This window comes from Poecilia latipinna, unplaced genomic scaffold (genome assembly GCF_001443285.1).
Source record: "Poecilia latipinna isolate Pla-1442-1.1 unplaced genomic scaffold, P_latipinna-1.0 Scaffold3921, whole genome shotgun sequence".
Classification (NCBI taxonomy): Eukaryota; Metazoa; Chordata; class Actinopteri; order Cyprinodontiformes; family Poeciliidae; genus Poecilia; species Poecilia latipinna.
In genome coordinates this window covers 36288-57053 of record NW_015116537.1, presented here as the reverse complement: position 1 = coordinate 57053, position 20766 = coordinate 36288, and the positions used below count along the sequence as shown (strand labels likewise).

The window sequence follows — 20766 nt, the reverse complement described above, 5'->3', positions numbered from 1 at the left end:
TCTCTTTAGGCGGCTGGACAAGGCTTGGAGTCTTTGTTTGGCAGTTTCGAGTTCTTCAGGTATGGGCATCTGGCTGTACTTCTTAGGAACTGGTCTTTTCATTGCACCCCTTTGGAGCTCTGACAGTTGGCTCACTTCCCTCCTTGTTATCTTGATTTTAGCCTCTAACCGTCTTTTCCATGGTGGATATTGGGTCTCATGGTTGCTCTTATAGCCAAGCATCTCAAGGATCACTGATGCTGAGTTGTATATCAGCTCATTGGTTTCTGTTATGGTGTTGGTAGGGATCGTTCTCAATGCTGCATTCACATCTTCAATGAGACTTTCTGATGGTACTTCACTCAGCCGTTGTAATTGGCGTCGGGGTTGTCTGGTGTTCATTCGGGCCATGATTCTCTCTCTCAGGTCAGTTGCTGCCTCGTTCAGCTCAGATGGTTCGTTCATTACTGTGGCTACATACCCAGTCTCTGGGTGGGTAGTTGTATTTACCTCCCCTCTAACCTGGCGTCCTGGCTCCTCCCCCTTGCCGTAGCATTTGTGTTGTACCTCGTCAATCTCAAGTTGTGACAGCAGTTGCTGTTTGCGGATGTTGGAACACTGAGCTACTAGTTGTTTGGCAGTTAGTGTCGACTGGGGATGTCGAACTAACCATTCCTCCCACAGTCTTTGCATGTAGCCCCTCTGACTAGGGTTACTTGAGTAGTAGCATTCCAACAGATCCATGTTTTCGTCTCGCCCATTTCCGTCTTGTTCCAGTAGCCCATTTATCATCAGGGTGCTCTGGTTCCCCAGCGCCTGACGCAGACCTTGTTTGGCCGGGCGACGTCTGAGCGTGCATGTTATGCGTATCAATGTCTCTCATGGTATGAGGTAGGCTATATAGCTCCAAGGGTCTTGCCTAAGGACCCACACTGGATAGCTCAATTTCAATGTTGTAACCTTTTGCCCCAGATTTTCTGTTAGATTCAGATCTGAACTCTGGACATTATTATTACTCCCAGTCAGAAGCAATTTGTTGGTCAAATCAAAATATTGCTTTAAACCTAAATCTGTCACAGGAAGGAATAATTTGGGGCTTCATTCCATGTACAGAAAAAAAGCAACTGATTTCTAAAGTTTAATAACGGTCTCTCTGATAACAGTAAGGGAGTACATGTAATGTGTCACCAGTGATTTTGTTAAAAATTATATTTTATCAATATGAGATTGAAAGATGGAATTTGTTTATATTATGCAAAGTGATGTGATGCTCCTGAAGATAAAACCATGAGATTTTAAATCTTTTTCTAAGTCTTTAATAGGTATGTTGACAGACAGTTCTGCAGTTTGATACTTCTACAGGAGCAGCTACTGTCATGATCCGTATTTCTGTGTATTTATTGTAAGGTTTTTCTGTGTTCAGTTTCTGTCCTGAGTCTCTGTTTCTGCATCTTCCCCGTTGATTGCTTCCCAGGTGTGTCTCATTCCTTGACCCCTGTGTATTTAGTCCCACCTGTTGTCTTTGTCTCTTGTCGGATCCTCGTCGTATGTCATTTGTCTGCTTGCCACCACAGTCGAACTGTAAAGTCCTGTGTTGGTTCAGCTCTCGTTTTCAGTCCTCTCTTTCAGTTGCTACCGGTAATTAGCTGTGTGCTAACTCTCTGCCGTGGCGCCTGTGTTGGACTGTGTTTGAGCTCTCTTTATTAAATTCATCATCATCACCATAACCTGGGTCTCAGCGTTAATCCTCACCACCTCTCAAACCACCAAATCATGACAGCTACTCACTGGAGGCCTTTTTTCAGGGCATTGTAGACCTCATCCAGCCGCTCTGGTTGAGGAACTTTCGGTGGTGGGTTGGCTTTGGTAGACATAGTGAAGAGTCCACTTGCTCGGCTGGACTTCCTGCTGATACCAGGAGTGCTGAACACCGAGAGGTTCCTGTAGCATCAGAAAAAACACAACTGATGAATGTCCTAATCTTTAAATCCATCAACTAGTATCAGTAACATGCCATTATAAATTCATATGCAGATTAAACATCTCTGATATTTTTACAACATACTTGTAAAAATATACAAGTATATGCCAAGTATACAAGTGGATGCCAACATAATCCCAGCTTAATGATAGAAAACATCTTTTGATCTTGTCATAAACATCATCATGTCTTGGAATGTTAGGATAACAAGATGTGTGTGTGGCCTTGTATTTGAATACTGTGCAGGTGCGTTTATTTGTAATACCTTGTGGGGACGATTTTCCTGACACATACTACATTGTGGGGACCAATTGCTCTTTGTGGGGACCTAAGCCTGGTCTCCACAAGGGGAAACCCTGTTTTAGGGTCAGGGGTCAGAGTTAGGACTAAGGTGTGAATTGAGTTTTCGTTAGAGTATGGGTTAGGTATGTGATGGTAAGGGTTAGGAAAAGGGTAAAGGTAAGGTTTAGCCTGTAGAAATTAGTAGAAATGAATGGAAGTCAATGGAAAGTCCCCACAAAGATAGCCACGCAAACATGTGTGTGTGTGTGTGTGTGTGTGTGTGTGTGTGTACCTGTAAGGCTTCTCCTGGGTGTTAACTCCAGTGAAGCTCTGGCTCCTAGTGATGGACCTGGATGTGATGCGTCTGACTGGACGGACAGACAGAGACATGGTGGACAGAGTTCGCGATGGACTCCCTGCATTAAACAGACAAAACACAAAAACAATTCCACACCATTCTCATTTGCTATCAGTTCTTTGCATGCACCTAGTGAAGAGTTTTAATCAATTCAAACATGACTTAAATGCATTTCCCTTTTTAATATAATGAACTGAGATTATTGCATAAATATATAAAAAATACAGAAATAATATAAAACGCTAAGTGTAAAGTAAAAAAGGCAAGGCAAAATTTTTGAATATCACATTTCAGCAACAAGGAAATTCAAAGTGTTTTGCATGATATCAACATAAGTCTCAACATGGAGATTTGTTCTGGTAAGAAGAAGTCTCCATGGAGAAATGCACAAACAGTTAGATCTGCAAGACAACTCAGCCATAGGGCTGAACTTAAATGTCGTAAAACTCATTATGTAAGGATTTGATTTTTTTGCATATGTTTCTGGTTAATTGAGTCTCTGTGTTGTCCCGTCTCCCTTTGATTGTCTCCTGCTGTCTCTTGTTACCCCTTAATTAACCTCTATGTATTTAACATCACCTGTGTCTTTGTTTCACTGTCGGGTCCTAATATGCACATCCACACTTATCCCAGTATCAATGCTATGCCCAAACATAACAAATGGAGAAAAAATGACTCACTTTCAGCTACATAACCAAGAAATTAGAAATTAATTAAGCTCAAGTTCCTGCTGTCTGGATGTTAAACAGTTAAATAGCTTTCTAACTATAACCAATCGCTTTGACGTCTTTCAGTCTTGTTTCCATGGTTACCACAGACTGCCCTCGTCAAAGTGTTCAGTGACATTCATATAAACACAGACTGTGGAAGAACCACAGTGCTGGTTCTGTTGGACCTCAGTGTTGGTCATGACATATTACTGGATCCACTGGAGAGCTGGGTCGGACTCTCCAGTCCAGAACTCAACTGGTTCGAATCTTACATAAAGAACAGGATTTATTTGTTTCAATGGGAAAATTCTCATCAAATCAATCAATCAAATTTTATTTGTATAGCACATTTCAGCAGCAAGGCATTTCAAAGTGCTTTACATAATTAAAGTAAAAACAGCATGTAATAAACAGTGAGAAAGAGAAATAAAAAGCTGTAGAACTTTAGTTGAGACGCCGTCAACTGGGACTCCAACCCTTTGGACTTTAGTCAAAACGCCAAAGGAAAGGACAGAAGTCACATGTGAGAAACCCCAAGGCTCAATTCTTGGACCTCTCTTATTTAATATCTATATGCTCCCACTGGCTCAGGTTATAGAGGGAAATACGATTAGCTGCCTTAGCTATGCAAGTGATACACAGCTCTACATTACGATGTCACCAGGTGACTCCAAACCCATTCAAGGTTTCTAAGCATCTGACATTCTAACAGGTGCGTCGAACAGTTAAATGTGTGGATGTCCCACAACTTTCTCCAGCTGAACAGAAAGAAAACTAGAGTTATTGTCTTTGGACCTAAAGAGGAGCCATCTAGAGCACAGGTGTCAAACTCCAGTCCTGGAGGGCCACTGCCCTGCAACCTTTAGATGATCCTCTGCTGCACCACCTGAATAGAAAAATTAGGTCATTAGCAAGGCTCTGGAGAAGTTATCTACACAAGAAGGAAGTAATTAAGCCATTTCATTCCAGTGTTTTGTACCTGTGGCACATCTAAAAACTGCAGGACAGTGGCCCTTGAGGACTGGAGTTTGACACCCCTGATCTTGAGTCAATGCAGAGTTTCAGTTTTTACAGCTGGAAACTAGAGATCAGGCTGAAATCTGGGTGTAGAGATGGACTCTGACCTGAACCTTCAGAGTCACGTAAAGACAGTTACAAAGTCAACCTTCTATCACCTGAAGAACATTTCCAGGATTAGAGGACTAATGTCCCAGCTCGATATAGAACCAGCCTGTTGGTTTTGCAAGCTATTATTTCCAAATTATGCTGCCTGCTCGTGCACCTTCGGATTTCTGTAACTTTAATCATTCTTAACACAAACACACCGTGGGCCGCTGGTGGACCTGCTAAGCCCAGTGGTGTCCCTACCACCGGGCTTAGCAGGTTTTCTGGGGGAAGCCCTGCAGAGCCTTCTTTCCAATTTTTGCTCTGTTTCCTACATAGTATACTAAAATGGGACTTCTTATGCTTTTATCTTACACAGCCTATCGCATGCATCCCCCCAAAATGTTTTGGTTGTAATGTGGCAAAATGTGAAAAGGTTCAAGAGGTATGAGTACTTCTGAGGCACCGCATGGTAGCATATGTTGTTGTACATAAACACAACTGATTAGAAAACAATGTAGGTGATCTAGATTCTAGAATGTCTTAATATGATGACCTAAAGGAACCTTAAAAGGTTCAATAAGTGTTTTGCTTACATTTCATCTAGCTGGTAATCCTTAATGTATTTTTGTTGATGTTCTACCATGGTGGAAACTCTTCATGTGGAACATTTTTCCATTTTTAATCGTTAAGTCAGCAAATATTTTTTCTCAGAGCTAGCACTGTTTTCTGACCTTGTCCTTTCCAGTATCCGGTGTCCTGTTCTCTTAAAGTGCTCAGAGGGCCTTTACACGCTGTCTAACAGCACAGGAAATGTCAGAACTCTACAGGAAGTCAGATGTTACTGCTTCCTTTGACAGGAAACCTAGCATAGGAAGATAGCCCAAAAGGCTGAAAAGGTCAGCTCTGCTCTGCTCAAACTAAAGGAAAAACCTTCTTTATAGCAGGACCATAATGTTCATCTGATCCTTTTAGAAAAGTAGTTTGTATTAAGGAGACAAGCAGAACAAACTTTCTACCTAATCCTAACATATACACAGCAATGCATGCTGCACTTCCCAACTTGGAAATAATATTACATGTTTAAGATGGACAAAATTATTTGTTGACTATTTTAACTACCAAAGTGACAGAGGAGGAGTGGAAGTTTAGCAAGGTGAACACATTTAAGTGGAATGAACTGAACCAGCAAGAAGTGTTGATAGAAGAGCTGGTCACACTAGGCTCTTCCCTCCTTTATCTCCTCATAGTTATGTGTCATAAAAACTGTTTGCCTGCTGTATGAGAATATTAGAATAAAAAGTTAGGTCAGAGCGTGGTTTTACTTCAGTTAATAATCAGTTAATAATCAAATCCTATTAACTTCATTAAGAGCTGAGTAAAGTCATCTCAGGTGAAATATGTTACAGACTGCAGAGTTGCGTACCTGATCAGTTCTATCCATTGATAACAGATTCCAGTCACAGCTCCCGATGATCCCACATCACCACTGGATGTGCCACACTGAAGGCCTCTGAGCTCATGGAGCATGTGACACTACAGCTTTTGTTTGAACAGTCTGACCTTTCTCTCCCAGACCTTTCTGGATAACCATTCCTCCCCTCTGATCACACACACATATACACACCTTCCTACCCCTCACAGTGTTAGCCAGCACAATAATGACCCACCCAGGTCTACGGTTTCCATCCACTTAGTCGACTGTGTCTATCCAAAGTTGTTGTCTTTGCACAAAAAACACAAAAACCTGTTACAACCTCTGCTTTCTTTTATTGACAGCTATCTTGTTTTATATAGACCCTCTCTGATAGATCTGGAACCATCAGATCTTCTGAACAAGTTGTTTAATATAAGCAGCTGTTTGTAGCTTTGAATCTCAGAATTAAACTGAAAGAATTTCAGACAACCGTAAAACTCAGCCAATTCTGGAATGCCACCCTCTCCTCCCCCCAAAAAATTTACTGCATGACCCACTGAAAAAAAACCCCAACAACCTGGAGAGCTTTCATCAAATGACCAAACCTACTGGCTGAAAAAAGGAACACTTCACGTCACTGTCTTTAGGAGAAGGAAATCCCAGGGGGAGTAACATCCTGTGAGGGGCAGGGCCCGGAAAAAGATTAGTTCAGTTCAGTTCTGGCGAAACTGAGTCACAGAGACAAACCCTGCAGCATTTTCAGAAAATGAAACAACCAGATTAGAAAATACAAGAAGAGTAAGCTTTGTTTGTGTATCAGTACATCAAACAGATCATTTCATTGCTTAATGATCAAACACATCACTAACCAAATAACTAAAATATAAATACAGTTTTCATAAAGAAAATGTATTTTCCTTAAGAACACAGTTTCATAAAGAAACTGTACTTTCTTTATGAAACTGTATAAAAAAATACACTGGTAAAAAATACTGTGATAAAAAAATAATCTATCTAAGAACATGGAGAAAGTGTGGAGGGGGTTCATTTAATAGCATGTGGAAGAAAAGGACAAAGAAAGAAAAATTCCAACATGAGCAGAGTAGCAGCTACAGCATAGTGAAGTGCAGCATATCAAGGTCTACCACAGCATCCCGGACCCCAGATCAGGCCGTCCAGGAGGCCCTGAAGCTGGAAGCTGCATGATGGAGGCTGGAAAAATCTACAGGAAACACAAAAGTTGCTATGGTATACAGTAACATCTGTTGGAGGGTCCAAAGCCAAAACAAGACACCATAATTTAGAAACGAAATGAAAAGTTTGGATTTTCAAATCCAGACTGACAAACAGGTGACAGAGAAGCAGCTGGATGTTCTGGTGGTTGATCAGTTACCAGGGAGGAAAACAATGATCTGACAAACGTAGCCAACAAGTCAAGAAACACCATCATCATCAAACACCAGAAATTAAACTTTGTCCAGGCTGAGGGCCGACTTCGATGGAGTGAGTGACTAAAATTCAGTGGCCTAAAGTTCAGATCCTTAAACTCGATTCTTTTTATACTTGTACAGAAGCTACCCGACAGTCAGCTCAGTTGTTCTGCTGCCAAAATTTAACAAGCTATTTAAATCAGAATGAAAATTAGCTTCAAATGTTGGAAACTGTCTTCAACATCACTATTATGCTAGCTCCTAGTCCACAGGACACAACTACAAGTCTGGGACTGTTCTGTCATGAGGACATCTGAGTCTAAAGCCAACTTCTCCTGAACAACAAAATGAGGTTGAGACGTTGCACCGTGTCCCTTGTCCTTCCTGCAGTCAGTAGTTTTAGACCCCATCTTCACAGTGGTTATAGAGGGACAAAAATCTTTTACTGCTCTGTACATGTCAGTGTTGTTACTGGATGAATCATATCTCACTGTTGTGGTGAGATTACCACAATCTGTAATCTAAACAGGTTATAAAATCTGTTTAGATTCTGTATATCTGGATCTGAACAGAACCAGGCTGTGACTTTGTACTGGCAGTGGCACCGTCATTTACAGCCATGTGACCAGAGTGGGACAACCTATTCAACTGAGTCAATAAAATGTCTTCTTAATGTCTTAATGAAGACATTTCAGGCCTCTGAATAATTAGAATTTCAGCTTTTTGGAAGGAACTCACTTCATAAGATACAGACCTGTAAGCCATCAACCTGAAGCCGTCCTGCAGACACAGTTAGACATTTCAGACAGTCTCAGTGAGTTGGTCATACCTCCATATCCACTGTACATGGTAGTTGTGATGCTGGATACCGGTGTCTCTCTGTAATGGCTCCACCTGTTTCCTGATCAAGCACCAGTTCCTCTCTGCTAGCACTGACCCTTATGCCTGAACTTCTTCTCTAATTTTACTTTCCTTTTTTGGTTTCTTCTTCCCTCGTCTTGGCATCTGCTGATCTTTAAGTATTGGTCAGTAAACAAGTTTTGTTTCCTTCACTTCTTTGCAGTCAATCCCAGCTTTTTTTCATTTCATCTTGTCCCATGGCTTCAGTGCTAGTTGTTAATCCGTCTCCTTCTCCTACTGATCGCCTTTCTCTCTCTGGCACACTGATAAGAGGAGGAGGGAGGAGGGGGCTGGAGACAGGAAAAAGCAAGGCAGTCCTCCCTTCTCTTCTTCCCTGCTGACATCACTCTTTTTTTCCTGTCCCTCCCTCTCTCAACTGCATGTATTGTTTTCAATATAATGACATATTCCCTTATATTTCTGCCTTTGATAGAAATGCTAAAATACACTGTGGACACAAAGTAGAATAGAATGAAAGATAAATATAATAAACAATTCTGGAGAGAGTTTTGTAAAATGCTAATTTACAAATATGCATAAAAAATAGACAATAACAGTAACTATTTTTGTGTAGGTAGATGTTGAAATTAGGTTCAGTGCAGAGTTGCTTAGAGATGAGTTGGGGGTTTTGACATCAAATGTTTGTGGTGAGTAAAGAGTTTAAAGGAAATAACAGAAAATATGTTAAAATAAAGAGCTGTATTTTCCTTTCTGTGGAGGACTGGATGGTGGCCCACAGAAAGGTCAGTTCTTATCCAACTGGATGGACACTGGTTGTGTGTTTTATGGACAACACACAGTAGCTCTCCAAATCAAGGTAGAAAAAGTCATTCACGATAAACACTTAGAGTTGGGTCTACATTTGCTTTGTGGCATCTGATCTGGGGCTGGGTTTATCAGCTAAATTCACAACAAAAGTGAGTTTTGTTGTGAATTGGTGAAATGGAAAGAAAATGATACATAGTGTTTAACAATCATAAACCTGAAAAGTGTGGCATGTATTTATGTTCAGTCCACCTGAATCAGCACTTTGAAAACTATCCTCCACTTTATTTGCAGCTATGTGTTTTGGTGTATGTCTCTACCAGCTCTTTTCCTCTAGAAACAGTTTTTGTAAAATATCTAATAAATATAAACTACTTTTAAGTAACAGTCTCTAGGCAGGTATTAAACATACTTTTAACTAAGCCCTCTATTAAAAACATTGGTACACCAATATAAAATTCAAGCTAATATTGATATCTAATATTAATATTGCAGTTATGGCTGATAATACATACTTTATGGACTTATAAAATGACCACACTGTGGACATTGCTTTTCTGCTTATACACTCCACAGCCCTACCCTGCCTCACCATCTCTCTCACATCATCAACATGCAAATTTCACACAGTCTACAATCGAACTGACTACCTTCCAGTGATGAGGCAACAAGTCATGCGATTTTTAAACATTAAACATAGATTCAGCTTGAGAAGTAAAATTATGGAGAAACATTTGTGTTTGACAAAAGTTGCCAACCTTATAAGTTTGTACCTTATCACCTCCTCCTGTTTCGTCTCCTCATTTCTCTCTATAAAATACCTGCAGGCAGTGGTTAATAAGCATCAGAGTCATCTTATCTCATCTCACCAAGCATCAATGTGTTTAACAACAAAAACAAAATTATGTTAATATAGATCTGTTAGGCTTTCCTTTGACTCTGTCATCAGGAAGAGTTAAACGTTTGGTAGGGTTTGCTTGGAGGCACAAAACATCCATGACCCCTAGAAGAAACACGCTGCAGCCTCTGACATTTGAAATCTAAAAAAGTTTGCTTGATTAACTGTAATTTTCATTTCTCTTTCTAAGTTTTGGACAGAAAAAATGTTTTAACAGCAGAAGGTCACTTGAGATTGTTTAAAACCAATGAAACAAGAAAGAGTAATTGATTTAATTAAATAAATAATACCCCAGTACTATTTGTGGCCATGATTTGTACAATAGATTACATTTTTGTGATAAACTATTTCTTATTATTTTTCTGTACATATTTTTATGCAAAGCTAGGAGCCTCTGTAAAGGGCCCAAAAAGCCAAATGAGGTTGTGGGGCCCCAGGTTGCAGACCCCTGATCCATTCAATCACTTTATTTATTCTAGAGGAGTACAAAAAGCTTGATACTGAGCTGGCAGATTGTTCCTGCCTTACTAAGCCCTACATGACTGGCTCTGTGCGAGTGTGCATGTGTTGTGTCTGTTTGTGGACCCCTATGAAATGGGGACTTTCCAGTTAATCTCCAGCTGGCCAGTAAGCGGCTTAGCTGTCACTGGAGTGCTCTAGGCTACTTACTAACATGTAGCCACTATAACATGGTCAGATAGAGCCACACACCACCTGAAGTAAATGAAACATGATTATCATGTTTCATTTTGTACTTCAGTACCAGTATTCAGTAATAAACATGTAGTTTGCAATGTACTCATTTCAAAGAGCTCAAACTGACAGGTTGTATTCAGCATCATTTTATATGTCAAACTGTAAGTGGAAGTTACAGTTTGACTGGGTCTTGGCCCTATGCTGAGCAGGTAGAGCATGCAAAGCAGCTGTGCCATTAGGTCAGCCCTACATGTTAAGCTGCTCCATGTGAAACAGGAACACTAATCAGAAGCTGTAGTAAGGAGTTTAATCTGCTCAGAACAACATCTATAAGTAACAAAACTGTAAAACAAAAGCTTACTGCAAAGTCTCTTATAAGTTTTCATAATAGTGAAAGGTCACTCTCTCCTGCAGGGTCCCTGTACTGTAAAAAAAAGTCCGTAAATTTACGGCAAAAAATGGTAAAATAGTTACGGTTACTGACTGTAATATAAAAAGCACTTAATTACTGTAGAAAATCCATGGAATTACAATAACTCCATAAACATATATTGTAAGTGATTTTGAAATGTAGAAAACAGAGAAATCTATTGTAAAAATCTAAGTAATTGTAAAATTCATTAAAAAAATATTGTAATACTGCCTGCAGCTAATTACCTTAAAATTAATAGAATTAGTCAGTTTTTAAAGGTTTTGTTGGCTATAGTAGCCTTTATTTGAAAGGAAAGAGGGTTATGACATGCGGCAAATGTTGCCAGACTGGGAATGGAACCTGTGACCACCAGCATGAGGACTAAGGCCTCAATTAATGGGTTGTGCTTCACCCCTGCGCCACTGCAGCACCCCTTGCTGATATTTATATCTATGATGTAAAACCATAAACTAGACTGCAAAAGTTAGAATGCTGGTGTGATACTTTGCTTTGTTTTTTAATAATTAAATCTATAATGACTTTAACATATCAAACTGAAATCTCAAAGGTAGACCAGGTATCAAACTGGCAATCCACCAATTGCAGGGCAAACTCCTACCACCATCATTATGAGATTGTTTGATTAAATGATGTATTTGGGATTATTTAATTTTAGGTCGAACATAGATTTGTCATACATTTAGAGAACTGTATGGTAGTCCCTGCTGCTTGGAAGAAGGTGAAGTTGGGTAAAGGGCGATGCCACCTAATTTTTCACTACCGTCAGCGTCTTTAATTTACCAAAAGGACATGGTCAATTTTACTAAAGCAAAACCACAGCTACCGGTATCTTACCGTATTTTAGGAAATATGGTAAAATACCGGCAAGTGTAGTTGACAGACATTTACTTATTTTAGAAAATACAGTAAAATACTGGAAGTTTTGGTCAACAGAACTTTACCGTATTTTACAAAATACGGTAAAATACTGACAACCAGTATTTTACTGTAATTTTATGGTGGAATTCTGGCAACCCCACAATGTAAAAAAAACAAACAAACAAAAAAACAAAACACAGATTGTATGGTAAAACGCCAGCAGGCGGGATAAAAACAATTTACAGTGTTGGGAACCGGGGTTGTTGGAGTGGTTCCATTTTGCTGCTTTCCCCCTCTTTTACCACCAGAGGGTGCCAAGAAGCGGTTCCCTCCTGAGGGCCTGCGGTGGCTCCTGGATTCCTGCACAGCTGCAATTAATCAGATCATCTGGAGGAGTGTATGAGGACGGAGCTGCCGATACTTCAGATCCAGAGTGTTAGCCAGTATGTGGTACTCCAGCCCTTCGTGCTTCTCACTGTGATCTCCTGTTGTGGATCTCAAGTGATATCTCCTTGTGCCTCTTCCTCAGGTTATTCCTCGTGACGTTGTGGACCCACTGGTTGCCAGAGTTCCACTGACACATCCACAGTAAACCAAACCTCCTTGGATACCCTGTCATCAGTCTCACTCACTCCTCACCTCCTGTGCTCCAAAGCTTACCTGTTCACCCTCCACCACAGCCTCTTCGTCAGTGAAGCAGCAACCCTCCACTTGAACCAAACCCCAGTAACCACAGTGATTCTTCCCCCCGGACAAGACCTTCCTCCACCCAAGTAAGACCAGTCCATTTATTCTGACACTGTCATTTTCCACGACCCCTGAATTCACCATCTCTCTTTTTTTACATTCCAGTGCTCGGTGATCCAGATTGCAGACTTTCCCCGGAACCCGATTGTTGGTCATTATTTTGTGTTTACAATAAAATTATGTAAATGATTTCTGTTGTCCGCTTGGTGGGTTAAGAAATTAGACTCCATTATGACATACAGGTACATTTTGTATTTATTTTTTTTGGTTTGTTTTACGGTAAAACGCCGGCAAATGGGGTTGCTGAAATTCAACCGTAAAAAATTATTATGGGTAAAATCTGTTTTTTGTTTTACGGTAAAACGCCGGCAAATGGGGTTGCTGAAATTCAACCGTAAAAAATAATTATGGGTAAAATCTGTTTTTTGTTTTATGGTGGAATTTCGGCAACCCCAGCTGCCGGCATTTTACCGTAAAATCTACGTTTAATTTTTTACAGTGTGGGATCTCTCACCATTCCTTTTCACTCTCTACTAGGAATGCACGATGCAAGCAGAATACGCTAGAAACAATAGAAATTTGGCCCACAATAAAAATCTGCAGTCTACCAGCTAACTATGGTAATGCTTGTTGATGATGTAACTGGCAGCATCAAAACAGAGCTTGCAGGAAGCAACACGGCTGAGAGCACGAGGGAGGAGCTCATTAAGAAGGCAGGTGCAAAACATAAATGATCTGGACCTAGTTCAGGTTTAACCTCCCGGGTCTTAGCGTGACGCTTAGGAAGAGTGTGGCAGATGTCACGATCAGACAGTGGGGAACTGAGCGGTGTAAGTGCACGCCACCCCGCCCGGACGCTCATAGGGTACAGTTCGCTGAGTGTAACAGCATCAGATTGTAACCATGATAACACAATAATCAAACTATCAAGATGATTCTGTGCATTTTTACAAAGTAAACTTCCCAATTAAATCCTAAATGTATAATTCTTTTTTTTTATTTCTGTTGAAACCATTAAATCAAATTTAAATGACATTTGCTTATTCTCAATAAACAAATGCTAAAGTTTTAGATCTATGGTCTGTGTTACAATTCACTCATTTACAGGGGCCCTTGACCTTCAGTAGACCTCTGAAAGATTCTCTTAGGCAGACCTGTGAAGACACTGTCACAGTAGTTGACTAAACTTAAATGCAAGGATGTTTCTCAACATGTTGTTGATGCCAAAATCTAATGAAAATAATTTCTCTCTTAACCTTACAATTCTAGATTTCAGCGGTGCTAACATTGAAAAATTATGAAGTTAACTCCTTTGAGATTTTTTGATCTTTAAAGCAGTCTGCAGCCAAGGTGCTATGGAGATTAGGGTTTATTTAGTAAAATAGCAGCAAATTTGCTTATTTCATAACATGCTTAATAACCAGTGACCTTCTCTCCTCTGGTCTGTTTAATAACTACAGTTTCAGATTAGCACAGCCCTCCGGCTCTGTCAGCAGCAGAAACAGCAACTTTATACCTGTCGGGGAAAATATAGACTATATTTGCTTTGAATTCCCCCCACATGATGGCAGTGACATAGTATGATCTGATTAAATATTAGAATCTTCTTTAATATGGGTTGTTGTTATGTTTTTGTACTGTGTTTTTTCGATCTTATTCTGTGTCCGTTTTAAATTTTAAGCCCCTGTCCCTCCAAAGGTCTCTGCATGACCCTGATTTCTACATAGATGGACAGGCATTAACTATGTGCAGTGGACAGCTTTCTGTCGGTAGAACAGGCCTCAGAGATAACAGCAGCTCTCCCTGTGGGGGAGAGAAACTCCACAGAGGAGGAATTCTCTATAACATTCCACACTCCTAGCCCTGGACCCAAGCCTGATAGAGCTTCTTCTAAACACTACAACAGGACACTGCTTGGCTTATCTATTGTAGCCTGAGTACCCGTCTTATTCCTGGTACTACATTATGTCAATCAATCCACAAAGAGAGACAGTATGGTTATTTTCAAAGACAAACACAAACAACAGTCTCTACAGCAGCACACATCAACATCTATAAGTACTAACAAGGATCTCCATTGCTCTTTTCCAATGCATCTAGTAATAGCTTGACCTGGTTCAACTCTACTCTAAGCAGTTTGGGTGGTTTTCCATTACAACTGAGTTGAAGTTCTAGTGGGTGAGGTCATCACTTAGTTGGGCACTCCCAGAATCTGAAAAGTAGCACAATATGCAACACAAACACCAGTTTGGCTCTAAACTAAGGGTGGGCAACTCCAGCCCTTGAGGCTGGAGTGGAGATGTGTTTGCTTCAGCACTCCGGAGTCAAATGTTCAGGTCATTAGCGGGACTCTGGAGAACTTGACTCCATACTGAGGAGGTAATTCAGCCGTTTGAGGAGTGCTGGACCGGGGAAGTGTAAACGTTGCAGGACACTGGCCCTGGAGGACTGGAGTTCCAGGCCCCTGCTCTAAATGAACCAACCAACTAAGGGCAACTCTACTACCTGCAGAAAGTTAATCTCTTCAGGAACATGTAGATTGGAGTTTGTTAGCTATTCACCAAAAGATAATCAGCTTCACCTGCCATATCTTTAAGTATTAACTCTGCATGCTCACATAAAAACCACATGTTTTTATGTGACAATATGGTTATTTTCAAAGACAAAGACAAACAACAGTCTCTACAGTAGATTGTAGAGCCCATTTTTTGGTTGTCCACCATTAAGCTACAGCCGCAACAACAAATTTTTCCTCAATCTAAGTGATGCTCTTTTCCCTTGATCAGCTTGATCTGGACAGTTACTTTTCTGTCGTCATGAAATTGCATAAATCTTAAAACTTTTCCATCTGTAAGTACATCGACAACCAGAATTTTGATGCTTCTTATTTTAAGCTTAATAAAAATCAAAGATAGGAATGGGATTTGTGCTTTCACTTAGAAATGTAAACATGAACCATGTATTATATCCAAATGCAGGGTGTTTTCATCCAGGAATTTGGATTAAAACTCCAAATGCAGTTTGGCATTTCACAATCTGATATGTCAGATTGTGGGGATCTGGCATTTCAGGCAGTTGCAGAGTCTCTTGCTGGTTTTATGTTGGTCTGACTTCACTGACTCTTTCAAAAAGCAGTTGAAGAAATTATTATGAATAAAAGCTTTTAGCTAATTAACTTGATGTCTTATTTTGTATCATTGCATTTTATCTGTTTATCTTTGTTTTTCAGCTTGTTTTATCTGTGAAGCACTTTGTAATTTTTATTTGCAAAAGGTGCTATATACATAAAATTTACTTTATTTGTATTCCTTAAAAAGAAGTCAGAACTGAGCTAAAAGAAACCAGGAACTAGCATTGGCCAGCTAAAGCCTCATCTTTCCTCATAATCTTACCAACCAGAATCATCTGCCTAAAAACATCAGAGGAAAATGCATTTCTCGACTGCCAATGATGAACTGTAATTATAAGAAAAACAAAACAGGCAGAGGAGACTAAATGAAGGAGGAAGAAGAGACCAGATGAGCAAGGTGTTTCCTGTTAGCCAATGCTCAGGCAGAGTGATTCAGATACGGTAAAACAGCTCTGCTGAGAACAATGCGGTGGAACCAGCCTAACTGTCTATGAAAAAATTCTGGTCATTGTGTAACCTTCCAGGTAACACAGATCAGTATTTCCTGTAAGTATTTTTCAATGTAAAAGTCTTCCAAGGTGTCTCCCTCTTTGCTACATTTTCTTACATAAAACTACAGATTTTAGTACAGTAACATGCAAATGTGTTGAACTTGTCATATGTGTTGGGACAACCAGAAGGTTAAACGTGTGTTATTGGCAACACAACATAGAATCAGTGTCTGCTTTACTGATCAGGTTTATGAACACACTCCGGTTGGGAAATCGGTGATTCAATGTTTTTAACTGCACAGTCCATAAGATTTCCTCTGTCTACATCATTAATGGAGCAGTAACCAGACTAGGTAGAGGAGGTACTAATACCATTTATTTTGAAATATGGGCCATTTTTGCACCAAAAATGTGAATTTCAGACCTGTTATGATACAACAGCTTCAGCGTGTGTTTAAAGTAGAAAATGTACTTTAAAGACTTGACTTCAGCTTCACTCTAAAGACTGGAGACTTGACTCAAGCTCAAGCTGCAGACCCCGAATCTGATGGATCATGGATAGATCATGAGAGGAGCACATGATCTATTAGCCAATGTCATTTTCAAACTTTGAACTCCTAATGCCTTTTAACAATATGTCCATATTAGCTTTTGCTTCATTATAATGACCAATCAATGTCTCTACAACTTAACACTGTGTTAAATGACAGCTCATTATAGAACAAAATAACTTCTCCCAAAATCTTCACCTCTTATCCAACTACAAAAAGGGCTACTTTAGTTTGTCAAGATAAAATCACTTCCTGTTCAGATCATTCAAAAATATAAACACGTTGTCTCTTTAAAACAGTACTTTAGCTAACTTCCACTCAAAAGGACATGCAGAACAGAGCAAGGACCAGAACACTGCTAATGAGGCACTAACACAGTTTTTATTTTATGCAAATTTAATTTCTGAGCTGTTTAAACTGTGACAATCAGATAATGGCAGTGAGAAGAAATATTTGACCAGCAGTCCTAATCACAAAGGAAAATGAGTAAACAGAGTAATTATTAGAACAAAGACGATCTGGTTATTGTTAAGAACATAAATCATGGAAACATTGAATCCGGGAACACAAGAGAATATAACGAGCCAGAAGTTAATGATTTTATTCTCTTATTATAAAAGAGCAACTGAGTGTCTGCTATTCAACATAACATCATGTCTTTTCTTTGAAAGCCACTCTACTGTCATTCAACAACTGTTTTTCATACTTGCTTTTACAGATACTCCTGCATGTGTTATACACGTTTGTCTTACAAGATGGCCCTTTTTAATACTTCACTGCAACCACCATGTTCACTCATTACACTGATCTCCATTCATGATGTTAGAATTGATGAGGCACCATTGAGCAGATTTACTATTTAGACTTGAAAGAAGATACTTTAAACGTAAATTCAGGTTGACAATTCCATATTATTTTGGCTAAGTGGCAGTGTAATGAAGAGGTCTTATTACTGGGACTATTAAGTCCCTTCTATAGCACTTTAAGAGCACCTTTTGCTCTTTATTAAAACTAGCACTTCAACTATCACTTTATTTAGCACTGCACTTTAAGCATAGATTTACACATCAATAGGCAATTTGTACACAAGATATTTTAACTATTTATTGAATATTTATTGAGTATTTTAATGATTAGCATGTAGCCTTTTGTTCAGGATTCTGTGCAGCTGCTCCACACTGAGAGGTGAGGTGGTTGTCTGTGAAGGGAGGATAATCATTACTCAGAGCAAAGAAGGGCTACTGTTTAGTAAAACCTAAGCAAATGTTTAAAGTGTGAAGGTGCTAAGATAGCTAAGATAGAATAGCTCACCTGTCTGTACTGTGTCCTCTCCACCATTTACAGGATCAGGGGGAGGCAAAGAGGAAAAGCGGGTGGGGGGGGATGGTTTGTTTGTGGTGGTTTTTGTGGTGTTTCATAATGGTACTTATGGTGTAAGGATGAAACATAAAATATTTATAAAAAGTAAATAAGAATGTGTGTTTGTATTTGGAAAATGCATTTATTAAAATCGGTATAAATTGTAAATTGGTGAAGTCCGCTGTGAATTAAAGGTGGTTTGGTCTTTCACAGCTGAGACTGTTTAAGGCTGCAGTTGTGTCTTTGGAGATGTTCCTGATGCTGTTCTAGAGGTGAATATACCTTTAGTGCTTTACTCACTGAAAATCCAGCTGCAAAATGCTGCCTTGTTACAACCCTAACCTGGAACAAAAGGCTACATGCTAATTATTAAAATACTCAAAAAATATTAAATAGATAAAACTTCTTGTGTGCAAATGGTTATTGCTGTGCAAAATTATGCTTAAAGTACAGTGGTAAATAAAGTGCAAAAGGTACTCTTAAGGTACTGTACGAGTGACTTAAATAAAAACAGTCCCAGTAATAAAGACCTCTTCATTACAGGCAGCATTTGGTCACTTCTGTCGAGGAAACAAATCAAGGAAAAACAAAAAATTCTCAAGGAAGGACAAGCATGGACAACAAAGGATCAAAATCCCCTTCAACTGATAAAGAGTGGAATCAAACATACTTCAAAAGGCAATATTTTCCTGTTCATTACTGTGTATTTTACACGATTGCTGAAAATTTTAACATTAATTTTTTTTAATCCAAAGCAGGAAACTCCTAAGATCTTCTCCCCACTGAGACAGTTGCCAAAAAGTGAGTAAAAAGTCAAACTGTTACCAGCTCCATTCGCTGAGCTGGAGGAGTTAAGAAGAAGGCTCAAATCTGAAAACATTGTTTTCAAAGATGTGTTTCTAGGTCAGTAAAGGATTTTGAAATATGTTTTCAACTATTCAGCCTAACAAGAAAAGGCTAAAAATAAATCCACTGACACTGAAGCTGCAAAACTGATTTTTCTCACTTAGAATCCTGAACACAGCCGAAAGCAACATCAATGCTCTGGATGGGAAATAAAAAGGGATTAAAAATCATGCAGGTAGTAAAACTCTGTGATTACCTGAACTACTTTATAATGAAGACTCTTTCCAGACCAGAACGTTCTTTTCCAGCAGCTGCTCTCACTCCCAGGCAACAAGCTACACATGTGAACTAACAGTGTCCTAAAGGTTTCACATGTACAACCAGCAAAAACGCCCAGCACAGAAGATGTGTACAAAATAGAGCTGGTAACAGCTTATATGTCAGCAAAATCCATGATTCAGGTTGAAATGCTTTTGGAAAGGGTCCTTTAATCTCACAACCTGCTGACTGGCAGAGCAAATATTACCTTAGTCAGACTGGTAAATATTTGCTAGAGAGAGAGAGAGAGAGAGAGAGAGAACTGGAAAAAAAGTGGTCCTACAGGCTGAGCATTTGGTTCTGATCCTAATAAACAGCTAATCAGTTCACATGTAGCATGAAGTCTGCACACCTGGGAGCGAACCGTCCATGTTCCACTTGATCTACATGTTCTACCCACACATCTGGATCTAATTCAGGCAGCTTGTTAGCTCAGGTCTGATCATTAGCAAAAATGGGTAATCAGACATTGTGACCTTCCAAAAAGAAAAATGGGCTTCCTGTTCATTTCACAGAGAAAGCAACAGCATGCAGGAGGGTGTGGGGGAGAATTCTCACACTCTGCCCAAGCCAAATATTATCACCTGTTACAACATTCATCTTTATTGCAGCAACGTTAAACAGGACAGCTTGAAAAGCTGATTTAGAGGTGAGATGCAGCAGGTTGAACAGCTTTGACAGGTGAGATGCAGCAGGTTGAACAGCTTTGACAGGTGACCAGCCACTCAGAGACTCAAACATCCAGTTTGATAAGAAGAACTGATACTATACACATCCTGGATCAAAACATCCCAGATAAAACACAACGTTAAATCAACGCTGAATTATAGTTAGAATTGTTGATTTTTGGTTGAGGTCGACAACTGACGGTGGATCAACCATCAAACAACCATCCAATTCTAGCCAATTAACTAACGTTGAAACTGTGTCATTGAATCAATGTTGTTTTGTGGTTGACATCAAATAAATGAAATGCCAACGTCGAATCCAGTGTGTTTCAGCACTGGTCCTCCAGGCCCTACAAGTTTTAGGCATTTCCCTTATTCAGCACACATGATATTAATTGACGTCTGATTAACGGGGTTTTGCTGAACTGAAAAAACGCAGGTCAGTTTGATTGACGTCAAGGTTTGGGGAAGAACTACCCAGATAGCACACGATGTTAATTTAATGTTGAATTATTATCACAAAGGTTGCATGTATGGTTGAGGTCGACAACTGACGGTGGATCAACTATAAAACAACCATTCGATTCTAGCCAATTAACTAACGTTGAAACTGTGTCATTGAATCAATGTTGTTTTGTGGTTGACATCAAATAAATGAAATGTCAACGTTGAATCCAGCGTGTTTCAGCACTGGTCCTCCAGGCCCTACAAGTTTTAGGCATTTCCCTAATTCAGCACACATGATATTAATTGACATCTGATCAACGGGGGTTTGCTGAACTGAAAAAACGCAGGTCAGTTTGATTTGAGGACAAGGTTTGGGGAAGAACTACCCAGATAGCACA

General features: G+C 39.6%; 1 protein-coding gene across 3 annotated transcripts in view; it reads right to left on the bottom strand.

The window, feature by feature from the left end:
* Positions 1–1679: 1679 nt before the first annotated feature.
* Positions 1680–20766, bottom strand: part of LOC106941882 (protein FAM65A-like) — a 30605-nt gene continuing 11518 nt past the window's right edge. Inside the window, exons 1-3 of one of the 3 annotated variants that reach the window (XM_015025024.1) lie at positions 19192–19404; positions 2535–2658; positions 1680–1920 (exon numbers count right to left, since the gene is read on the bottom strand). In XM_015025024.1, the coding sequence (XP_014880510.1) occupies positions 1764–1920; positions 2535–2632 (255 nt within the window). In that variant the 5' untranslated portion in view covers positions 2633–2658; positions 19192–19404 and the 3' untranslated portion in view covers positions 1680–1763. Of the gene's footprint in view, positions 1921–2534; positions 2659–8090; positions 8459–19191; positions 19405–20766 lie in introns of those variants that run through there. The other 2 variants (XM_015025022.1, XM_015025023.1) reach the window with 2 other exon arrangements.